At 36.7% G+C, this 21,471-nt stretch overlaps 1 protein-coding gene across 3 annotated transcripts in view; it reads right to left on the bottom strand.

The window, feature by feature from the left end:
• USP34 (ubiquitin specific peptidase 34) overlaps positions 1 to 21,471 on the bottom strand; it is a 242,035-nt gene that overhangs the window by 28,326 nt on the left and 192,238 nt on the right. For all 3 annotated transcript variants that reach the window (XM_036334433.1, XM_036334432.1, XM_036334434.1), the window contains 10 exons: positions 19,623 to 19,703; positions 17,034 to 17,119; positions 15,967 to 16,135; positions 15,792 to 15,866; positions 14,249 to 14,400; positions 10,449 to 10,497; positions 10,259 to 10,363; positions 10,116 to 10,160; positions 9,261 to 9,365; positions 7,778 to 7,925 (listed from right to left, as the gene is read on the bottom strand). In XM_036334433.1, coding sequence (XP_036190326.1) covers positions 7,778 to 7,925; positions 9,261 to 9,365; positions 10,116 to 10,160; positions 10,259 to 10,363; positions 10,449 to 10,497; positions 14,249 to 14,400; positions 15,792 to 15,866; positions 15,967 to 16,135; positions 17,034 to 17,119; positions 19,623 to 19,703 — 1,015 coding nt within the window. The remainder of the gene's footprint in view (positions 1 to 7,777; positions 7,926 to 9,260; positions 9,366 to 10,115; positions 10,161 to 10,258; positions 10,364 to 10,448; positions 10,498 to 14,248; positions 14,401 to 15,791; positions 15,867 to 15,966; positions 16,136 to 17,033; positions 17,120 to 19,622; positions 19,704 to 21,471) is intronic.

Genomic DNA, 21,471 nt, shown 5'->3' with positions numbered 1-21,471 from the left:
AATCTAGTTTATAGATTATAAATTAAAATTTATTTCTGCACAATACTCCATTTCTATGTATTTTTTCACTGATATCAGTAGTCTATTATCAGTATGGCTCAATTTGATATGTGCATCAAATATAAAAAGTTGGCATATAAGTATCATTCTGATAAATTTTTGTATAAAACTGCAACTAAGAAAAGTCATGATTAAAAAAAAAAACACCTTAAGTCAGTTGAACTTAGAGCAAATCTACTTCCATTTCTATATGGCAACTACTTTAAGGCACCTATCGTGTCTCAATTTTTCTTCCTTAAACTAAACATTCTCAGTCATTCCTTAAAGTTATTTTGTAAGATTTAAAAGTAGTTCTCTATAATCTTTCTTTTATACATGTTACACTAATTCTTATTCTAAGTTATCTTCATTCTATTCAAATACTTGGGCCCTTTTTTCAAGTTATATAAAAAATGCTTTTTGATATTACTACAATCTCCACCACAATACTTAAAAAAAAAAAAATTGATGCATTATAACAATTTATTTCCTAACTGAACATCCAGCTTTAAATTTTTCACAACTCTAGTTTAACAGATATTAGAAGAACAACAGAGAGAACCAAGATGGAGGCACAGGTTAACGCCGGAGTTTGCTGCCTTGAACAACTACTTCAAAAGTGAAACTAAAAGACGGAACGGACATCACCCAGAACCACAGGAACGCTGGCTGAGTGGAAGTCCTACAACTAGGAGGAAAGAGAAACGCATACGGACACTCAGAGGAGGCGCAGTGCTGAAGTCAAATTCTGAGGTGCGGAGTGCGTGGAGCGGGCTGGCAGCAGAGGGCGCGGTTGGCGTTTTCAATCGGGAGGGAGTCGCAGACTCTGAGCTCCAGATACGGGCAAGTCTAGGGACCCAGACTCAAACGGGAGAAGCGGGACTGTCTGGCTTCGGTCAGAGCGAGTGCAGCTTTCTCTCCGAGCTTTGCAGCGGGTGCTGGGACTCAAAGAGGCAGAGCCCCTGGGGACAGGACTGAGAGCTGCCATAACTGCTCTCTCCGGCCCACCCTGTTGATCCTATGCGACCCGCCCTGCCCAAGCCCTGCACAGAGGCATTTGCCGGATAGCCTCAGGCAAAGGCTAGATTAGCACCTCCCTAGAGGACAGAAGTTCTCTCACTGCTGACACAGCTGATTCTCACAGCCACTTGGCCTGGAGGTCAAACCCTCCCTGGTATTAGCTACAACAATCAAGGTTTAACTATAAGACTGCGAACAAAGACCACTAGGGGGTGCACCAAGGAAGCATAACAAAATGTGGAGACAAAGAAACAGGACAAAATTGTCAATGGAAGATATAGAGTTCAGAACCACACTTTTAAGGTCTCTCAAGAACTGTTTAGAAGCCGCCGAAAAACTTAATGAGATCTACAAGAAAACTAATGAGACCCTCGATATTATGTTGGGGAACCAACTAGAAATTAAGCATACACGGACTGAAATAACGAATATTATACAGACTCCCGACAGCAGACCAGAGGAGCGCAAGAATCAAGTCAATGATTTGAAATGCGAGGAAGCAAAAAACACCCAACCGGAAAAGCAAAATGAAAAAAGAATCCAAAAATGCGAGGATAGTGTAAGGAGCCTCTGGGACAGCTTCAAGAGTACCAACATCAGAATTATAGGGGTGCCAGAAGATGAGAGAAAGCAAGATATTGAAAACCTATTTGAAGAAATAATGACAGAAAACTTCCCACACCTGGTGAAAGAAATAGACTTACAGGTCCGAGAAGCGCAGAGAACCCCAAACAAAAGGAATCCAAAGAGGACCACACCAAGACACATCATAATTAAAATGCCAAGAGCAAAAGATAAAGAGAGAATCTTAAAAACAGCAAGAGAAAGAAACTCAGTTACCTACAAGGGAGTACCCATACGACTGTCAGCTGATTTCTCAACAGAAACTTTGCAGGCCAGAAGGGAGTGGCAAGAAATATTCAAAGTGATGAATACCAAGAACCTACAACCAAGATTACTTTATCCAGCAAAGCTATCATTCAGAATTGAAGGTCAGATAAAGAGCTTCACAGATAAGGAAAAGCTAAAGGAGTTCATCACCACCAAACCAGGATTATATGAAATGCTGAAAGGTATCCTTTAAGAAGAGGAAGAAGAAGAAAAAGGTAAAGATACAAATTATGAACAACAAACATTCATCTATCAACAAGTGAATCTAAGAATCAAGTGAATAAGTAATCTGATGAACAGAATGAACTGGTGATTATAATAGAATCAGGGACATAGAAAGGGAATGGACTGACTATTCTTGGGGGGGAAAGGGTGTGGGAGATTCGGGAAGAGACTGGACAAAAATCGTGCACCTATGGATGAGGACAGTGGGTGAGGAGTGAGGGCGGAGGGTGGGGCGGGAACTGGGAGGAGGGGAGTTATGGGGGGAAAAAAGAGGAACAAATGTAATAATCTGAACAATAAAGATTTAATTAAAAAAAAAACACACAAAAGAATAAAAAAATAAAAAACAAAAAAACAAAAAAAAAAATAAATAATTTTTTCACAACTATAAATAATGTGGTTGGATATCCATATATTAGATGACTTACTTATACTGGAATCCTGAAATGATATTACTGAGTTAAAAAGGAAAAAGATTTTAAGGATCTCATCACATACTGCTAAGTTGCCTTTAAGGGCAATATTAACTTAGAATGAAACTGCAATGCATGAGAATGCCATTTCCTAAGCACTGTCATGAATATTAGGTGTAATGGCTAGCCAAAAATCTTTTTGGGGCAGTAGAGGGACACGAATGCCAACCGGCATATGTGTCAGCTCTTACAAATATCCCATTACTGTGGGGTTACCTAAATTGGCAAGAAAAGCAAGCCTATAAGCAGAGAACCAATGACAATCCATGTCTACCCATGATGAAAGGTGTTTTTCCCAAATATTTTATTTTAGAATAGGTAGAACAGACAATCTCCATACACCGCCTCCCCATTTCCTCTATTGTTAATAGCCATTATTACTAAGGAACACTTGTCGTGACTAAAGGAACCAACACTGGCACATAACTGTCACACTTTAGATTTCAATAGTTTTGCCCTAATGTTCTTTTATTCTGGTTCTAGGATACAGTACATTTAATTATCATGTCTTCTTAAGCAACTTTTGGCTGTGACAGTTTCTGTGACTTCCCGTGCATTTGGTGACATTGCTAGTTTTGAGGTCAGGTGGGTTTTTTTAACCTATTGTACACCATAAGCATCTGTAGATGCAAGTGGCAGACCTTCCCCACACACCATGTACATCTAAAAAAAAATGTTTTCCCTAAGTGGCAGCCCCTGACCAACTTGAAAATCGTTTTTCGTGAGAATTTTCAGCTGAAAATATTGAACACCCGAATTATGAGTAATATATTTATTTTTATAATATTCATTACAAATTGACTTTTTAAAATTAAATTCAAAATATCGTGGCATGTGGGGATGGTTTCCATTTTGGATGTGTGGCAGTTAACTGGTTAAAAAACATTTTTATTGATTTCAGAGAGAGGAGGGAGAGGGAGAGAGGGATAGAAACATCAATGATGAGAATCACTGATTGGCTGTCTCCTGCATGACCCCTACTGGGGATCAAGCCAGTGACCTCCTGGTTCATGGGTCAACATTCAACCACTGAGCCATGCTGGCTGTGTGTGAGGTCAGATATTTTTGTAGAACAACCCTGAAATTGGGTTTATCTGATGTTTATCATATTTAGACTCAGGTTATTGGTTTTTGGGAAGAAGACCACACTGTGCCACACACACAGGTACAGTAACCATTGCATTACATTATATCAAGGGTACATGCTATAATAAAAATGTAACTCTTCAGTGATGATGTTAACCTTAATCATATGGCTGAGTTAATATTTGTCAAGTTTCATTACTTCATTATTTCCTCCATCCCCCAAACTCTACTTTTTGAAAACAAGGCACTTAAGCTCACACAAAAGGAGTGGGGAGATATACTCCACCTCCTTGGGGACATAAATTATCTGAAATTCTGGTTGGGAGATCTGTCTCTTCTCCATTTATCCATTTATTCATTCAATTAGTCATTTATTTTAATCAGTATGGACTCATGAATATTTATTTTATACTTTGGGTCACAATCTAGCGCTATGTATTATTTACTTTTTTTACTCAAATTGTTCCAGCTTTGGTCATTGGCAGCTCTTTCCGGTTGGTTCTACAGTGGGGCCTTGACTTACGAGTTTAATTCGTTCCGTGACAGAGCTCATAACTCAAATTACTCGGATGTCAAATCAACAGTGAACGAGTGAGACACGTGATGCTGGGCTGATGTTGTGGCGTTCACTGTGACATTCGCTGCACCACCTAGCGGTGGGGTGTCTGAAGCTGGCTCATAACTCGCAACTCAAAGCCAAAAATCACCTGAGAGACGGCTCGTATCTCGAAAAACTCATTAGTCGGGACACTCGTAAGTCAAGGCTCCACTGTATGTCCGTTTGATATATCCCCATCAATTTGGCTTTTGAGTACTTCTTTACTTTCTGGATCTATAAGATGATGCAGATTCATTTTGTATGTTCCCAGACACAGTCCTAGAATCAGCCATTTCTTCAAGGAACTGTGATTCCTTTCATTTAAGAATGAAAAGGAGATCTGGGTATTCGATGTGCTTGTTGCTATTGGAGTGACATTGATTCCAGGCCCTTTCAGGAGACAGCTAACAAATGATTTTAATGATTGAAAAAATTTTAACTATTAACTACTTTAATTTTTATTTCTTTGAATACTACCATGAGAACATAATATAAGTTTATTTACCAACAATTTTCTATTCTGTGAAACATCTATATTTTGTATTTGTCCTTCTGTCTTCCAAGATCTTTGTTTATTCTCCTCCAGCATGTGTATAAGAAAGATGTTTATCTGCCAAACCGGTTTGGCTCAGTGGATAGAGCATTGGCCTGCAGACTCAAGGGTCCCAGGTTTGATTCTGGTCAAGAGCATGTACCTTGATTGCGGGCACATCCCCAGTAGGGGGCGTGCAGGAGGCAGCTGATCGATTTCCCTCATCAATGTTTCTAGCTCTCTGTCCCTCTCCCTTCTTCTCTGTGAAAAATCAATAAAGTATTTTTTAAAAGGTAAAAAAAAAAAAAAGATGTTTATCATTTAATGCCCATAATTTCAGTGAATATTTTCCCTCAGTTTGTTTTATGTCTTTATTATTACTTTATTTTTAGCCTTCATTTTCATTTTTATTTATTATTTATAATTTATTTTTAGAGAGAGAAGAGAGAGGGGAAAACAGAGAAACATCGATGTGAGAGAAATACATTGACTGGTTGCCTCCTACACGGGCCGGGGAGGAGCCTACAACAGAGGTACTGAACCTGGGACCCTTCAGTTCATAGGCCAACACTCTATCCACTGAGTCAAACCGGATAGGGCTATTTTTAGCCTTCTTAAATTGCTTTTAAGATAGAATTAGAGAGGAACCAAGATGGTGGCATAGGTTAACGCCGGAGTTTGCTGCCTTGAACAACTACTTCAAAAGTGAAACTAAAAGACGGAACGGACATCACCCAGAACCACAGGAACGCTGGCTGAGTGGAAGTCCTACAACTAGGAGGAAAGAGAAACGCATACGAACACTCAGAGGAGGCGCAGTGCTGAAGTCAAATTCTGAGGTGCGGAGTGCGTGGAGCGGGCTGGCGGCGGAGGGCGCGGTTGGCGTTTTCAATCGGGAGGGAGTCGCAGACTCTGAGCTCCAGATATAGGCGAGTCTTTAGGGACCCAGACTCAAACGGGAGAAGCGGGACTGTCTGGCTTCGGTCAGAGCGAGTGCAGCTTTCTCTCCGAGCTTTGCAGCGGGTGCTGGGACTCAAAGAGGCAGAGCCCCTGGGGACAGGACTGAGAGCTGCCATAACTGCTCTCTCCGGCCCACCCTGTTGATCCTGTGCGACCCGCCCTGCCCAAGCCCTGCACAGAGGCATTTGCCGGATAGCCTCAGGCAAAGGCTAGATTAGCACCTCCCTAGAGGACAGAAGTTCTCTCACTGCTGACACAGCTGATTCTCACAGCCACTTGGCCTGGAGGTCAAACCCTCCCTGGTATTAGCTACAACAATCAAGGTTTAACTATAAGACTGCGAACAAAGACCACTAGGGGGTGCACCAAGGAAGCATAACAAAATGTGGAGACAAAGAAACAGGACAAAATTGTCAATGGAAGATATAGAGATCAGAACCACACTTTTAAGGTCTCTCAAGAACTGTTTAGAAGCCGCCGATAAACTTAATGAGATCTATAAGAAAACTAATGAGATCCTCGATGTTATATTGGGGAACCAACTAGAAATTAAGCATACACGGACTGAAATAACGAATATTATACAGACTCCCGACAGCAGACCAGAGGAGCGCAAGAATCAAGTCAATGATTTGAAATGCGAGGAAGCAAAAAACACCCAACCGGAAAAGCAAAATGAAAAAAGAATCCAAAAATGCGAGGATAGTGTAAGGAGCCTCTGGGACAGCTTCAAGAGTACCAACATCAGAATTATAGGGGTGCCAGAAGATGAGAGAAAGCAAGATATTGAAAACCTATTTGAAGAAATAATGACAGAAAACTTCCCACACCTGGTGAAAGAAATGGACTTACAGGTCCAAGAAGCGCAGAGAACCCCAAACAAAAGGAATCCAAAGAGGACCACACCAAGACACATCATAATTAAAATGCCAAGAGCAAAAGATAAAGAGAGAATCTTAAAAACAGCAAGAGAAAGAAACTCAGTTACCTACAAGGGAATATCCTTACAACTGTCAGCTGATTTCTCAACAGAAACTTTGCAGGCCAGAAGGGAGTGGCAAGAAATATTCAAAGTGATGAATACCAAGAACCTACAACCAAGATTACTTTATCCAGCAAAGCTATCATTCAGAATTGAAGGTCAGATAAAGAGCTTCACAGATAAGGAAAAGCTAAAGGAGTTCATCACCACCAAACCAGGATTATATGAAATGCTGAAAGGTATCCTTTAAGAAGAGGAAGAGGAAGAAAAAGGTAAAGATACAAATTATGAACAACAAATATGCATCTATCAACAAGTGAATCTAAGAATCAAGTGAATAAATAATCCGATGAACAGAATGAACTGGTGATTATAATAGAATCAGGGACATAGAAAGGGAATGGACTGACTATTCTTGGGGGGGAAAGGGGTGTGGGAGATGCGGGAAGAGACTGGACAAAAATCATGCACCTATGGATGAGGACAGTGGGTGGGGAGTGAGGGCGGAGGGTGGGGCGGGAACTGGGAGGAGGGGAGTTATGGGGGGGAAAAAAGAGGAACAAATGTAATAATCTGAACAATAAAGATTTAATTAAAAAAATAAATAAATAAAATTGAAAAAAAAAAAAAAGTACAAAAAAAAAAAAAAAGAATTATGACCCTTTATTTACTAATGCTAATCATGCTTTGTCACTCTATCAAGCAAGGAAACAAAAATGGCTTATGGTGATGTCACCTAAGAAAGAACATACTTTTCTATCCTTAAAAAACCAAAACCACTATATAGATATTTGTAAAACATTGGTACAGGTTTCCAAATATTAATATAACTTCGGCTTTTTAAAAAAAATAATACCTTTAAGAGCATTTGAATTATACAACAATGGGCATATTGTAGTCACCTTACAACAAAACAAAGAAAGAAAACTTGAACAACAAATGGTTTGTTAAATTCTGAATATTTGACTTACAAGTCCTGACTCTAGGGTAATTGTGAGCCAAAAGAAACCTCTCGACCCAGTTTTCCATATTCTGTAGGACCCAGCTGTGTGCCAGTTTATTTCGGGGTGTCTGCACTGCCAACCAATCCAGACACTGAGAGGGATTATATTCAATTACCTAGAAATAAAACAGACAAGAACAGAATATAAAGCCAACTGAATGAGCAGTAACTTTTTAACTTACTTTTGGTATATGCCATTATACACTTAACCAAAATAGTTTTATGAAAACTAGATCCTAAAAAAAGTTTCAACCATGTGTTTTCCCATTTTTAAAGCTACTTTACTCTTATCAACAGAAAATGTTCAGAAACATTTGTCTTTAGATTACAAAATAAAATTAAAATAACCAAGGACTCTAAAATAAGACCAATAAGAGAAACCAATGACACATTAACCAAGGATTCTAACATGAGACCAATAAGAAAAGCCAATCATTTTTAGGTCTTTAGTTTGCAAATTAACTTAAAAGTGCTTTTAATTCTTTAAAGTTTCTCATCTTTACTTTTCTTATTGTTTGCCCAATCTGTTTCTATACATGAGAATGAAAACCAGCTCACTGCACCACTGAGGAGTTTTTTGTTCGTTTTTTTCAAGGGGAAATAGAATTTTAGGGATCTAGAGTAGGGGTTGGAAAACTATGACTCCTGGGCCAAATTCTGTAGTTTGCCTGTTTGCTAAGTATTTTTTTTTTAACTTTTTTTTTTAATGGGAACTTTTTTTTTATTATTATTTTTTGATTTCAGAGAGGAAGGGAGAGGGAGAGATAAAAACATCAATAATGAGAGAAAATCATTGATCAGCTGCCTCCTGCACGCCCCCTACTGGGGATCCAGCCCACAACCTGGGCATGTGCCCTTGACCAGAATCGAACCCAGGACCTTTCAGTCCGCAGGCTGATGCTCTATCCACTGAACCAAACCAGCTAGGGCTATTTGCTAAGTATTTATGGGAACACAGCCATACCCTCATTTATTTATTTTTCATGGCTGTTTTTTTTTAGAAATACTTAAAAAAAATTTTTTTTTATTGATTTCAGAGAGGAAGGGAGATGGAGAGAAACATGGATGCAAGAACTAAACATCTATCAGCTGCCTCCTGTATGCCCCCTACCAGGATCGAGCCTGCAACCCGGAATCAAACTGGTAACCTTCTGGTGCATGGGATGACGCCCAACCAACTGAGCCATACCGTGTTTGTTTGAGACTAGGGAAATGAGAACCGTGGACTGGCTGAAGGCTGTTCTCTTTAAACATCTGGGAGACAAGCCCAAAACTCTTTTCCCCCATACTTTCTGACTAAAGTGTCTCTCTTCTTTCCTCAACCTAGGACTTACTAAACCCATTTTGGAATTCTAAGTAAGAAGAAACTGGTACTTAACATGTTAGTGACTGTATTCAACAAATAAAATCTTCAGAAAAATAAATACTGAGACATTTGCTCTAAGATTTACCTCCCATATCCTCTGCAGAATGTAAGATGCAAAGGGAGGCATTCCTGGTGGTCCACCAGCAAATTCCATTAGCATAGTCAATAATTTAAAGAAAGGATTAGCTGCCTGTAAGAGACATACAAGACTGTATTTATATCTATTTGAAACCATCTCTATCAGCAAAAAATAAACACATATAACTCTTGTATACATCACATTTAAATATGCTGCATTATATTTGCAGAGCAGAGTACTCCTGCATATGAATTTGAACTATCATAAAAATCAGCTGGGAATACAAAGTCAGTTGCATGGGAGCCACATGTAACAGAAAACATGTTTTTACTGGATGTTAATTTGGAGAAAAAAAAATCAAAACTCTTGTTAAATGAGACAACCATGTTTGTAGAGTAATTTAGATTAAAAGTTTGTTGCAGCAAATTTTGACCTGATATAATTTGTATTAATATTTAACATGTATTATCAAAGTAGCTGTGACATTTCCATTTTACAAAGATAGTTTTGTACAATACTGTATTCAATTTTTTTTATATACTTCCCACCTATCCAGTCACCTGATTAGTATATATTTTTTTCTTGGGCCCAATTATATGCTTAAAGCCAAACAACATTCAAGCTTAGGCAGGCCACTGATATGTTGAACTTATATGTAAAATTTATATTTAATTGAGAAAATTACATTTGTGATAAGACATAAAGAACTAACTCCATTTATTCAAGTTATATACTTAAAAATAGGTTTATTATGGGGAAATGAATAATTTTTTTTTCAAGGACAATTACAATGGTTCATTTGAAAGCACTGTCAATACTGGTAGAAGTTTTAAAAACATGATTTAATAAATTTCTACATACCTCAGGAGTCAGTTTTGCTATTGATGTGAAAAGCATAGATACAATCTAAAACAGAAAAAGGAAAATTTCAGAATATTCTTTTAAAAATTATCAAAAAACTTTTATACTTTAAAGTTAAAACTTTAAGTTTTCTTAGCACTTACATGTTCTGCAAGTCGATTATTGTATCGACACAGGCTGAAAATCAGATTACAAGTTTGTCTTATATTGATGCCATCACGAATATGTTGAAACAAGAAGGGAAATCCCTGTTAAAAACAAAAGGTGTTCATTTAGGAACTGTTATTATTATTTTTGTGATTATCAAATGGTCTAACATAGAGTAGGTAATACCTTTCCTCCTGTTAATGCTGCCATGTCAGTCTGTGATAATGTCAAATGCCTAAAAGAAAACATTAGTAGAAATAAGTTTTTCTTCCCTCTGTACTACTTTATAGCTATCTGCATCATGACACACATCAAAATTGTCAATCCAATTATAATCATACCAACCAACCATCATAAAATGATTCTGAACTATCTGCTAGCTAGACTTTTTTGCTAGACATATTTTGTTATTATTTTTTTATTTACATATATTTTTATTGATTTCAGAGAGGAAGGGAGAGGGAGAGAGATATACAGACATCAATGATGAGAGAGATTCATTGATTGGCTGCCTCCTGCACGCCCCCCCACTGGGTATTGAGCATAACCAGGGCATGTGCCCTTGGCTGGAATCGAACCCAGGACCCTTAAGTCCAAAGGCTGATTCTCTATCCACTGAGTCAAACCAACTAGGGTTGCTAGACATATTTTAGACAATTTTTCAAGAATCCAAAATTGGTATAATACAGCTCAAATCTAATTTATTTCCATTTAATTAATATTTTGTGACACTTAGAGAGCTTTTCCTGAAATGAGAACCTTAAAAACAAAACGAACTTATAAGAAATACTTGAAAGTTTCATTCCCAGTTTAAAATTAGTGCATATTTTTTTTAAATTTACTATAAAAAATTTAGTACAAAAATAAAAATAATAGTGTAAATATCCTATCATTCAGCTTCTAATTATCAACTCATGACCAGTCTGGTTTTGTTTGTACCTCCTACTCACTCAATATGGACTATTTTGAAGCAATTCCAGTATTTTAATTTAATCCATAAATCTCAATACATATTGCTAACAGATAAATTTAAAATACAGAACCACACTTACATTATTTACACCCAAAATCCATGAACAATTACTTTCTATTGTACAATACGCAGTGTACAATTTCCTCAAGTTTCTAACAAAAAAACTTCTTACACTTAATTTGTTTAAATCAGGATCCAAATAAAACCCTCTGTTGCTATTGGATGAAATTATCTTTCAAATATTTTAGACTACTGGTCTCCCCTCTGATTTCGTTTTTTATCTTGCAATTTATCTGCTAAAGAAAGCAGGTGGTTTGTCCTATAGAATTTCCCACATTTCCATTTTGCTGATTGTACCCTGTGGTGGTATTTTATACATGCTATTCTCTTTGCCCGTATTTCCTGTAAACTCGTAGGTAGATAGAGACTTGATCAAATCAAATCTTGATCAATTCTTGACTTTTTAACCAAGAATACTTCAGTGATAGTATGGATTTCATCAGGAGGTACACAATTAAAAGTTGTCTTTCTTTTTGTTAATGATGATGTTAGCGATGATCCTTTCCTAGATCCAATATTTCATTTGGGATGCAAAATGTTGATATTGTAATTCCAGCACTACTTGCTTATTTATTAGCTCAAATACCTCTTTGATGACAAACTTCCTCTCACTTACCATTTGGTTGCCACGAGCTATAATTCTTACAGGTAAAGATAAATGCTTAATATTCCTTTATTATCAAATTTCCAAAATTATGATTAGGTTTCTTAATATACTCCAAAGGTTGTCAATGAGTTTTGAAAATTTTTGTTTTTAAGTATCATTATAAACTCATGAATTTAAACATGTGTGATGTGTTTTAGTCCACTTGTAGTTGTTATTATTGATGCTCAGGTTGTGCAATCTATAACCAGCATAAACATCTTTAAGTTGGCTCTTGAATCCTTTTAACATGGCCTCAGTAGGCTTTGACAGACTTTGTTTTCCAATGTTACAAAACATTCCCAGCTTCCCATTCATTTCTTGCCCCAAACCTGGAATTGGCCATATTTCCAAGGAATTGTAATTTTTTCAGTGGGAAATGTTATCTAGTGACTACAACCTAGATGCTAGGGGCACTCATTGATTCTGAGCTGGACAGGATTTCTAGGCCTTTTCAGAAAATGGAGGTATATAATACATGTTTTGTTTGCTTAAGACAAAAATACACCATGAATTCTACTGATATTTCTAAATTTAGTTTTAAAGAAGTTATATAAAAACCCTATTATATTTGTACTAGAGGCCCGATGTACAAAATTCGTACAAGGGGCTCGGCCCTCGCAACTCTGGCTTCATCCGGAAGTTTGTTTGACTGTCTGGTCTAATTAGCATATTATGCTTTTATTATTATAGATTTCTTTTTTATTTTGTTAAGAATCTTGGTTTCTAATGACATTAACAATTACTTGCTTTATAATATAAAAAGTTTCAGAATAATAATTTCAAAAACAGTTTAGGATAATTTTACAATTCTTTTTGTCCTCCAGTTACCTCCTTGCTGGCAATTTACAGTGATATTAATGTGCTCTAAAGTTACTTTAATTCCTCTCCATTGGCTATGCCACCAGCTCAATACACAGCTAGGTTCATTTATTTCAGTCTGCTTTTGATTTTTAAACATTCACATGATTCCAAAGTTAAAACAAATACAATCAATACACAAAAAATGTATATTCAAACAAGTCAAGCTTTCATTCCTTTCCCCTCCAGCCTGTATTTCCCTCCGCAACCATAGGAAATGCTTTTTTCTTTGTTTTTGAGTCAGCCTTCAACTAAAAAAAAAAAATACAGTCAATTCTCATATGTAGTACTATGTTCTATAAAGTGCTGCAAACACCAAGTAGTGAATACTCAATCACTGCTTGAAGGGGAAATACAGGGTTAGGTTTCTGTGAGCCCCTGGTCACAATATTTTCATCAACTGATAGATATTCCCTTTTTTTTCAAGCGTGTTTCTGTTTAAAGACACCTTATTTAATACATAGTTAACTCATTAGCATTAAACTAAAAGCAAACAACGCCCTAGCTCATACCTAAATGAAGCTTATCTAAGACATATTATGAACTTGATCTTCTCGAGCTTAGGTACACTAGGCAGCACTTAACATTATGTTCCAAGACCATTTTAAACAGCCAAGTCACAACAAAAAGCAGAAACGTGAAAAATGTGACATATGCCAAGAAAAGAACATTGTTTACAATATGAAAACTGGAAAACAGTACAATAGGCAACTTAATTTTTTTTTTTTTTTTTTTTTTTTTGCCACTCTACACATGTACTTTCTACAGTTCATAAATGACTGTAAAAGCTTCTTGAGTACTGATTTGGGGATTAAAAAATTTTTAGCAAGAAGGCAAATTCGAAAATAGGAGATCTATGAGGATACATGTGCACGCGTACACACACAGACACTCTCTCTCTTTCTCATAGCCCTTCTTAAAAAGTAGCATACTATATATACTTTTCTCACCTTGCTTTTTTCACTCAGTAATACTTATCCTAAAGATTTCTCCAAGGTAGTACAGATATATTCCATGCTTTCTTTTTTCAACTATAGAGTACACTATTGAGTGAATACCCTGTTTTTCAACAAGTCCCCTCCTGGTGGACATTTCGTCTTTTGTTAATACAAACACTGCAGCAATAAATAGCACTGCCTATACATCTTTCTATTTTGGGGAACAGATTCTTAAACATGGGGTTGTTAGGTTAAAGGATGAATGCACATATAATTTTGCTACATATTTTACTGTATAATTTCTTCAATGTATATTTCTAATATGACTCAGATAAATACCGTACGAGTTTGCTACAAAGGATTGAAATAAGCTACAAGAGTTGGTAAACTGCAGTGTTATTTAAAAGGAGTTAAAAAACAAAAGCTACTGAATTAACATAACAGTGGTGAAACGATCATGAAAAAATAAAATCAAACATGCTTTAAGCATTTTGAATGTGAAACATTTCACCTTTCTGAGCGAGACTGTTCAACCAAAAGAGCAACTAAAGCTATCATTTTTTCAAGGGCAGCTGGCCTGTATTTTTCTTCTGCCAGAGAAAGGATATCTTCTTCCTCCTCCTCTTCTTCCCCTTCTTCCTCTGACAACACTTCAACTTGAGGCTAGAACAGAACAAAATCCAATTTTAATATATTAGTTTTAACATTATCTTGAGAGCATATAATTTGATTGTTTTATATAACTAACCAAGGTAGATGGTGGGAGGAGTATGTGTCATGAAAACAACAACACTCAAAGGCCTAACCCTAACTTTAAAAGTGTAAACCACATTCAGGACAATTTTAGATCTAATGGGCAGAACTGTAAAGAGCCATGATTGATTCTCAAAACTGTGACTATTTACCTTACCTAAAGGAATAAATCCTTTAATAATTTTTTTTCTTATTGGCAAGCCCTTTGGAAGATAAATCAGATCAAAATTTATGAGTATGGTAAAAGAGTATTTATTATTTAATAAAACTGCCGGTTACACAAATTAAGGCATCCTTATTTGCAGTTGTCAAATAATCTAAATAGTAGGTATTTTGAAGAGATATTCACTTGGGCTTTGAAATGAAAGAGACTGAAAAGGTTTAATGATCTAACAAAGCAAGAGAAAAGCAGTCTTAACAAGCAGCCATATAGGCTAGAATTACATAATAACTGTCCATATTCTGAGAAGCATTTATATATACACTAGAGGCCCAGTGCACAAATCCTTGTACTGGGCCTCTAGTATGCATATATCATCTTTGGTTAAAATCTTTGGTTAATCTCTTCCCACCCTCTTCCCTCCCCACTCCCCTCTGAGATTCATCAGTCTGTTCCATGTTTCCATGCCTGTGCGTTGAGTGTCTGCTTCCCCCCCCACCCCCCCCATGCTCAGTGCGTGTCATAGCTACCGGTCGAACGGTTGGTTAGGCTTTTATATATATAAATGTGATTAATACTTTATAGGTAAGGAGTCTGACCAAGGATCAAAGCCCAACTCACTGTGATTTAAAACAAGTTAATGTCTTTATGCCTCAAGTTCCTCATCTGTAAAATGGAGATAACAAAACTACTTACCTCTTAGGATTACAAACGGATTAAATAGAACAGTGCAAATAGAGCATTCAATCCAATGTTTGTCATTACAGACAACACAAAATCCACATTAATGCCTTAATATATAAACAGACTAGCTACTTAAATTTTTTGAGACTCTGATAAAAAATACGGGCAACACAAATTTTCATCAAAACAATAAGTTAATGATAGAACCCCAAAGTGGGTGGTGGCCATTTTGCCTAAATTATTTCCTTTGTTCCATGGCTTTACCAATCAAATTTATTGCTTGATTGTTTCTTCTCTTGCTATACCCATTAAAAATATCAATCAAACTTAGACTCTTAAAACTATCTAATATCACAGCTCGAAGGGACTTTAAAGAGTTAATATTTCATGATTTTCCATGATGCAAACTTGTAAACATGGCCTATAAATCCCTGATATGAGACAGGATTGTACTTACATTTTCAGGCCCTTTGGTTCCCATGTAAAAATGTACCATTGTAGATATGGCTTGCAATGAAAGCAAAAACTGGCTCTAAAAATAAAAATATTGGTTTAAAAATATGATATAAAAACAAATTTTAAATACTGAAAATAGGTACATAATACCAGAAATAAACATGATATGGCCTCACCTCTTCTTCACCCATTTTAGCAAATTCGTAAAGGAAGGCAAAATATTCTGTAAGATGTTTACTATGAGGTTTTACACCATGTTCCATAATTAATAATAGAGTTCTCACAAATCGAGTAACACATGAACGACCACCAATATCTTCAACCGAGGCATCCATATCATCCGACCTGAAAGCACAATTTAATATATCTTAGAGAAAGTATGAAGTCTGGAGATAGATACTCTGGGAGGAGAACTGTTTTTAAAAACCTGAATTTTGCCCTGGCCAGTGTGGCTCAGTTGGTTGGAGCATCATCCAGTACACCCAAAGGTCATGGGTTTGATTCCCCGTCAGGGCACATACCTAGGTTGTGGGTTTGATCCCCAGTTGGGGCATATACAGCAGGCAACCGACAGATGTCTCTCTCACATTAATGTTTCTCTCTCCCTTTCCCTCTCTTCAAAAATCAATGAGCATGTCCTCAAGTGAGGACTTAAAAAAACAACACCAAAATTTAACTCTCTCTTCTTTATAATAATAAAATACCAATTACAACAATGTAGTAGTTGGATTCCAATTATTGTGCCTGGCTAAATCAATATAAGCAAAAGATGAAGTCATAAAGTTATTTGTAGAGTATTTTGAAGATGCACTTAATTAAAAATAAAAGAAGTAAAACAAGTTTTGCCTTCTTGATTTATATAATTACAGATTTTTTTTTAAACAAACAAACAAAAAAACCACCTAAATATTTCAATGTGAATATTTACAAATACTTTGTACGAAGCCCTAGTTGGTTTGGCTCAGTGGATAGAGCATTGATCGGCCTGCAGACTGAAGGGTCCCGGGTTCAATTCTGGTCAAGGGCACATACCTCAGTTGCAGGCTTCTCTCTAACCCGGGCCTTGCAGGAGGCAACCAATGGATGTGTTTCTCTCACATCAATGTTTCTCTCTCTCTTCCACTCTCACTAAAAATCAATGGAAAAAAAAATGTCCTCAGGTGGGGATTAACAACAACAAAAAAACTTTGTAGGCAGATCATCAAAAAGCTTAACAATAAAATGTTCAAAAAATAGTTCTTACCCATCTTCCATTCCTGGCTGTAGATAGAGATGAGCATGCACAGGTCTAAGTCTCTGAATCACATGGATGCACAAACGCTGAAACATCTATAAATGAAAAGATTAAAACAATCTGGAAGCCAACTCACATCAGGTAACAAAGATACTGAAAAATTTACATAATTCAAATTCTCTGCCATCCATTTGTATTTGCCTGCATATTAAATCGTTTTACATTCTAAAGCTTTCTTGGAGTCTCAACTGCAGACTGAAGATATAAGGCAAAGTTAGTTTAAAAAACAACATTCAGTTTTATAGTAAGGGATAAACAAAAACAAGTTAAGTTTCAGTAATAGAGATTACCAAAAACAAAGCTTCACAAAACTCTCTTAACTGTGGAGAATCTCTAAATAAGATATACAAATGGTCAATAAACACATGAAAAGATTTTCAATATCATTAATTAATAGGACAATACAAACCAAAACCACAACGGGATACCACTTCATACTCATTAGGATGGCTAAAATAAAAAACAGTAAAAAACGTTGAAGAACATGTAGTGAAACTGGAACCCTCATAGATTGCTGCTGGGAGTATAAACTGGTGTAGACACTATGAAAAACAGTTTGGTAGTTCCAAAAATTGTTGAAGATAAAGTGACCATATGACCTAACAATTCCACTCCTAGATACATATTAAAAAATATTGAGCCCTGACCGGTTTGGCTCAGTGGATAAAGCATCGGCCTGCAGACCAAAGGGTCCCGGGTTCGATTCCAGTCAAGGGCATGTACCTTGGTTGTGGGCATATCCCCAGTGGGGGTTGTGCAGGAGGCAGCTGATTGATGTTCTTCTCTCACCGATGTTTCTAACTCTCTATCCCTCTCCCTTCCTCTCTGTAAAAAATCAATAAAATATATATTTTTAAAAAATATTGAAAACATATGCCAGGGGAGGATGGGTGGGTGGGAGGTAATCAACCAAGGACCTTGTATGTATAGATGCATGGCCCATGGACATAGACAATGGGGCGGTGAGGGCATGGGTCAGGGGATAGGGGTGGGCTGAAGGGGGTCAACGGGGGCAAAAAGGGGGCATATATAATATTTTCAACAACAAAGAATTATATTTAAAAAGTGGTGGGGTTATGGGGCATTTTCAAAAATAATAATGTAAATATTGCAAAAATCAGAATAGCATTGTTTGGAAAAATATTCTCACCGACGTTGAATAAAGATTTGCAATCTATGTTAAAAAAAAATATGTCAACACAAATATTTGCATACAAATGTTCATAGCAGCATTATTCAAAATAGCCAAAAAGTGGAAACATCCCAAATGTTCATCAATTGCTGGATGAATAAACAAAATCTGGAATATTCATTTAATGGAATATTATTTGGCAATGAAAAGAAATGAAGTACAGATCCATAATCCAGCATAGATAAATCTTGTAAATATTATAAAATCAAAGAATCCAGTCACAAAAGACCACATGCTATATAATTTCATTTATAGAAATGGTCAGAATAGATAAATCTATAGAAAGAGAAAGCAGATTAGTATTGCCAAGGGCTGGTGAGAAGAGACAGGATAAAATGGGGAGTGACTACTAATAGGTATATGGCTTCTTTTTGGGGGGTTATAAAATCAGATAAATGACAGTTGCACAAGTTTAGAAACAAACTAAAAACCACTAAATTTTACACTTTGAAAAGTTTCGGTAAGTTTTATATTATAAGAATTACATCTCAATAATAACTGAAAAGTGGCATATTTCAGATCAAATTTTTGTTTTTGTATAATAAATAAATATAAAGTAATATTTGTATTTTCCTTGCCTCAATTTTCCAACTAGAAAAACAAATATTCATGTGATAGCTCAGGACTTGTCACAGAAATGAATTATAAACTATTTATTTAACTTTCAAGGTCATTTCAGTCCCCATGGTTAGAATATCTTAAAGATGTGAAAAAGAACCAGTACAACTCATAAAGCAGCCAGAATAGGATCTGAGACAATGGTGGCTATAGCTATCTTCCTATTACCAGGCCATGTGAATGATTTAAATTGCTTGATTGAAATATTTGTGTAGAAAGGGCTGGTGAAAACAACAGTAAAATGACTTTTATGGTAAAAGGTTGATCTTTCCCAATTATATAAAAGACTAGAGGCCCGGTGCACAAAATTCGTGCACTGGGGGTTGGGGGTGTGTCCCTTCAGCCCAGTCTGTGCCCTCTTGCAATCCGGGACCCCTCCCTCCTTACTGCCCACCTGCTCGCTGCTCCTTACTGCTTGTCTCGCTGCTCCTTAGCACTGCAGTGGAGGTGGAAGAGGATCCTGCCACAGCTGCTGTGCTTGCCAGACGTGAGCCTGGCTTCTGGCTGAGCAGTGCTCCAGCTGTGGGGGTGCACTGACCACTAGGGGGCAGCTCCTGTTTGAGCGTCTGCCCCCTGGTGGTCAGTGCACATCATAGCGACCGGTCATTCCGCCATTCGGTTGATTTGTATATTAGGGTTTTATTATATGTGATGGGTTAAGACATAGTCTCGGGCTAATTTAGAATCAACCTGACAGCCGTTTCTTTTTCAAATACATTTTTTCTTACCTGTCTCACAATTTGATTAGGGCACTTAATTAATATCTGCATTGGCCACCAGTCATCATCAGCCATGCGGTCCAAAAACCACTGTAAGAAAATAGTGGGATTTTAACATTTAACCAAAACTCGTTAAATGGGATAAAAATCCTATAAGAATTTTAATACTCATCAATATTTCAATTATTTTAAAATTTTACCAAAAGAGATTCTTCATTTGCTAAAAAATCCAAAACCTAAAATGCCTAAAGTCATAATCAGGATCACCTTATTATAGAACCAGAGGCCCGGTGCACAACATCTGTGCACTGGTGGTGTGTGTGCGTGTGTGTGTGTGTGTGGTGTCCTCCTCAGCCTGGCCTGCGCCCTTTAGCAGCCCAGGAGCCCTCGGGGGATGTCCAATTGACAGCTTAGGCCCACTCCCTCGGGTGAGTGGCTCCCCTTACCGCCGCTGCGCTCACCATGTCTGCCCCCTGGTGGTCAATGCATGTCATAGCGACCAGTTATTCCACCATTTGGTCGATTTGCATATTACCCTTTTATTATATAGCAGGGGTCCTCAAACTTTTTAAACAGGGGGCCAGTTCACTGTCCCTCAGACTGTTGGAGGGCCGGACTATAGTTTAAAAAAAAACTATGAACAAATTCCTATGCACACTGCACATATCTTATTTTGAAGTAAAAAAACAAAACGGGAACAAATACAATATTTGTGTTTTGCATGTGGCCCGCGGGCCGTAGTTTGAGGACCTCTGTTATATAGGATGGGATACTGTTTTCCTCTTAGTCCTCATAAATGGCATACTGTAGAATCTTTTGTTTCTTTTGTTATGATCTGAGTACGATTCATTTTCTTTATGTTTAAAAACAAATCATGCTCTCTTGATAACAAAAAACATGCTTCTTTAAGCTAAGAACAATTTCCCACTGATTTTGAGATATCTTTGAGTAACATATTTAACTCTTCTACTGAATTGTACTATTTATGCATACACGCAATTAATGACAATTGTAAAAAACATGTTTAATTCCTTGACAGAGTTCCAATAGCAAATCCTTAATTAAAATTCTAAAGCAAAAATGTATTAAAAAATAAAAAAAAAAAACAATTATGACCTAATCAACCCACCCTCTGGATCTATGAAACAGCTTAAAAATCATGAAGTGGAAGGGGAATAGAGAAAAATGTTAAATAACACCAGGAGGATGCAATTAGCTAAAGCCAACATGTGGAAAATCCTGCATAACAAATGACAAAGTAGCAAATAAGTAGAAAAATAAGTAACTGCTAATATATGGAAGACTGAAGAGACAAAAGCAAAATGTGGACCCTGTTTGAACACTAATGTAAGCAAACCAACTGAAAAGAATACATTTTTTTAAAGAGACAAGTAGAGAAAACTGAACACGGAATGGGTACTGGATATTAAGGAATCGCTTCTAATTTTACTAGCAGTGAATGGAGATACATACTGAGCTTAATTGATATATGATATGGTATCTGGATTTGCTTTAAGATACTTCAGCTGAGAAAAAGCATGGGGGGAGACACAGAAATAAAAAAAAGATGTTATCTTTTGTTGAAATTGGGTGATAGGTACATCTTTCTTCTTTTGTGCTTGTTTTGATATTAAGATGGCAATATGGTTTAGCAATCATTATCTGGGAGCAAATATCCTTAGGGATGTCTTTCTCTTATAATGCAATATTGGAGGAGATAAAAACTGAATATAAACTGATCCACTGGGATATATGTATTTTTTTCTCAGAGAGGTAGGGGAGATATACATTTTAAGTAGTTTCTGATAACATTCAAAAGTAGTTAAGAAATATCTGATAGTCTTTGGAATTTTCTATA

The sequence above is a fragment of the Myotis myotis genome, unplaced genomic scaffold (assembly GCF_014108235.1).
Source record: "Myotis myotis isolate mMyoMyo1 unplaced genomic scaffold, mMyoMyo1.p scaffold_m19_p_14, whole genome shotgun sequence".
Classification (NCBI taxonomy): Eukaryota; Metazoa; Chordata; class Mammalia; order Chiroptera; family Vespertilionidae; genus Myotis; species Myotis myotis.
Note: the sequence above shows the minus strand (reverse complement) of the source record. Positions and strands in the feature narration are given on the sequence as shown.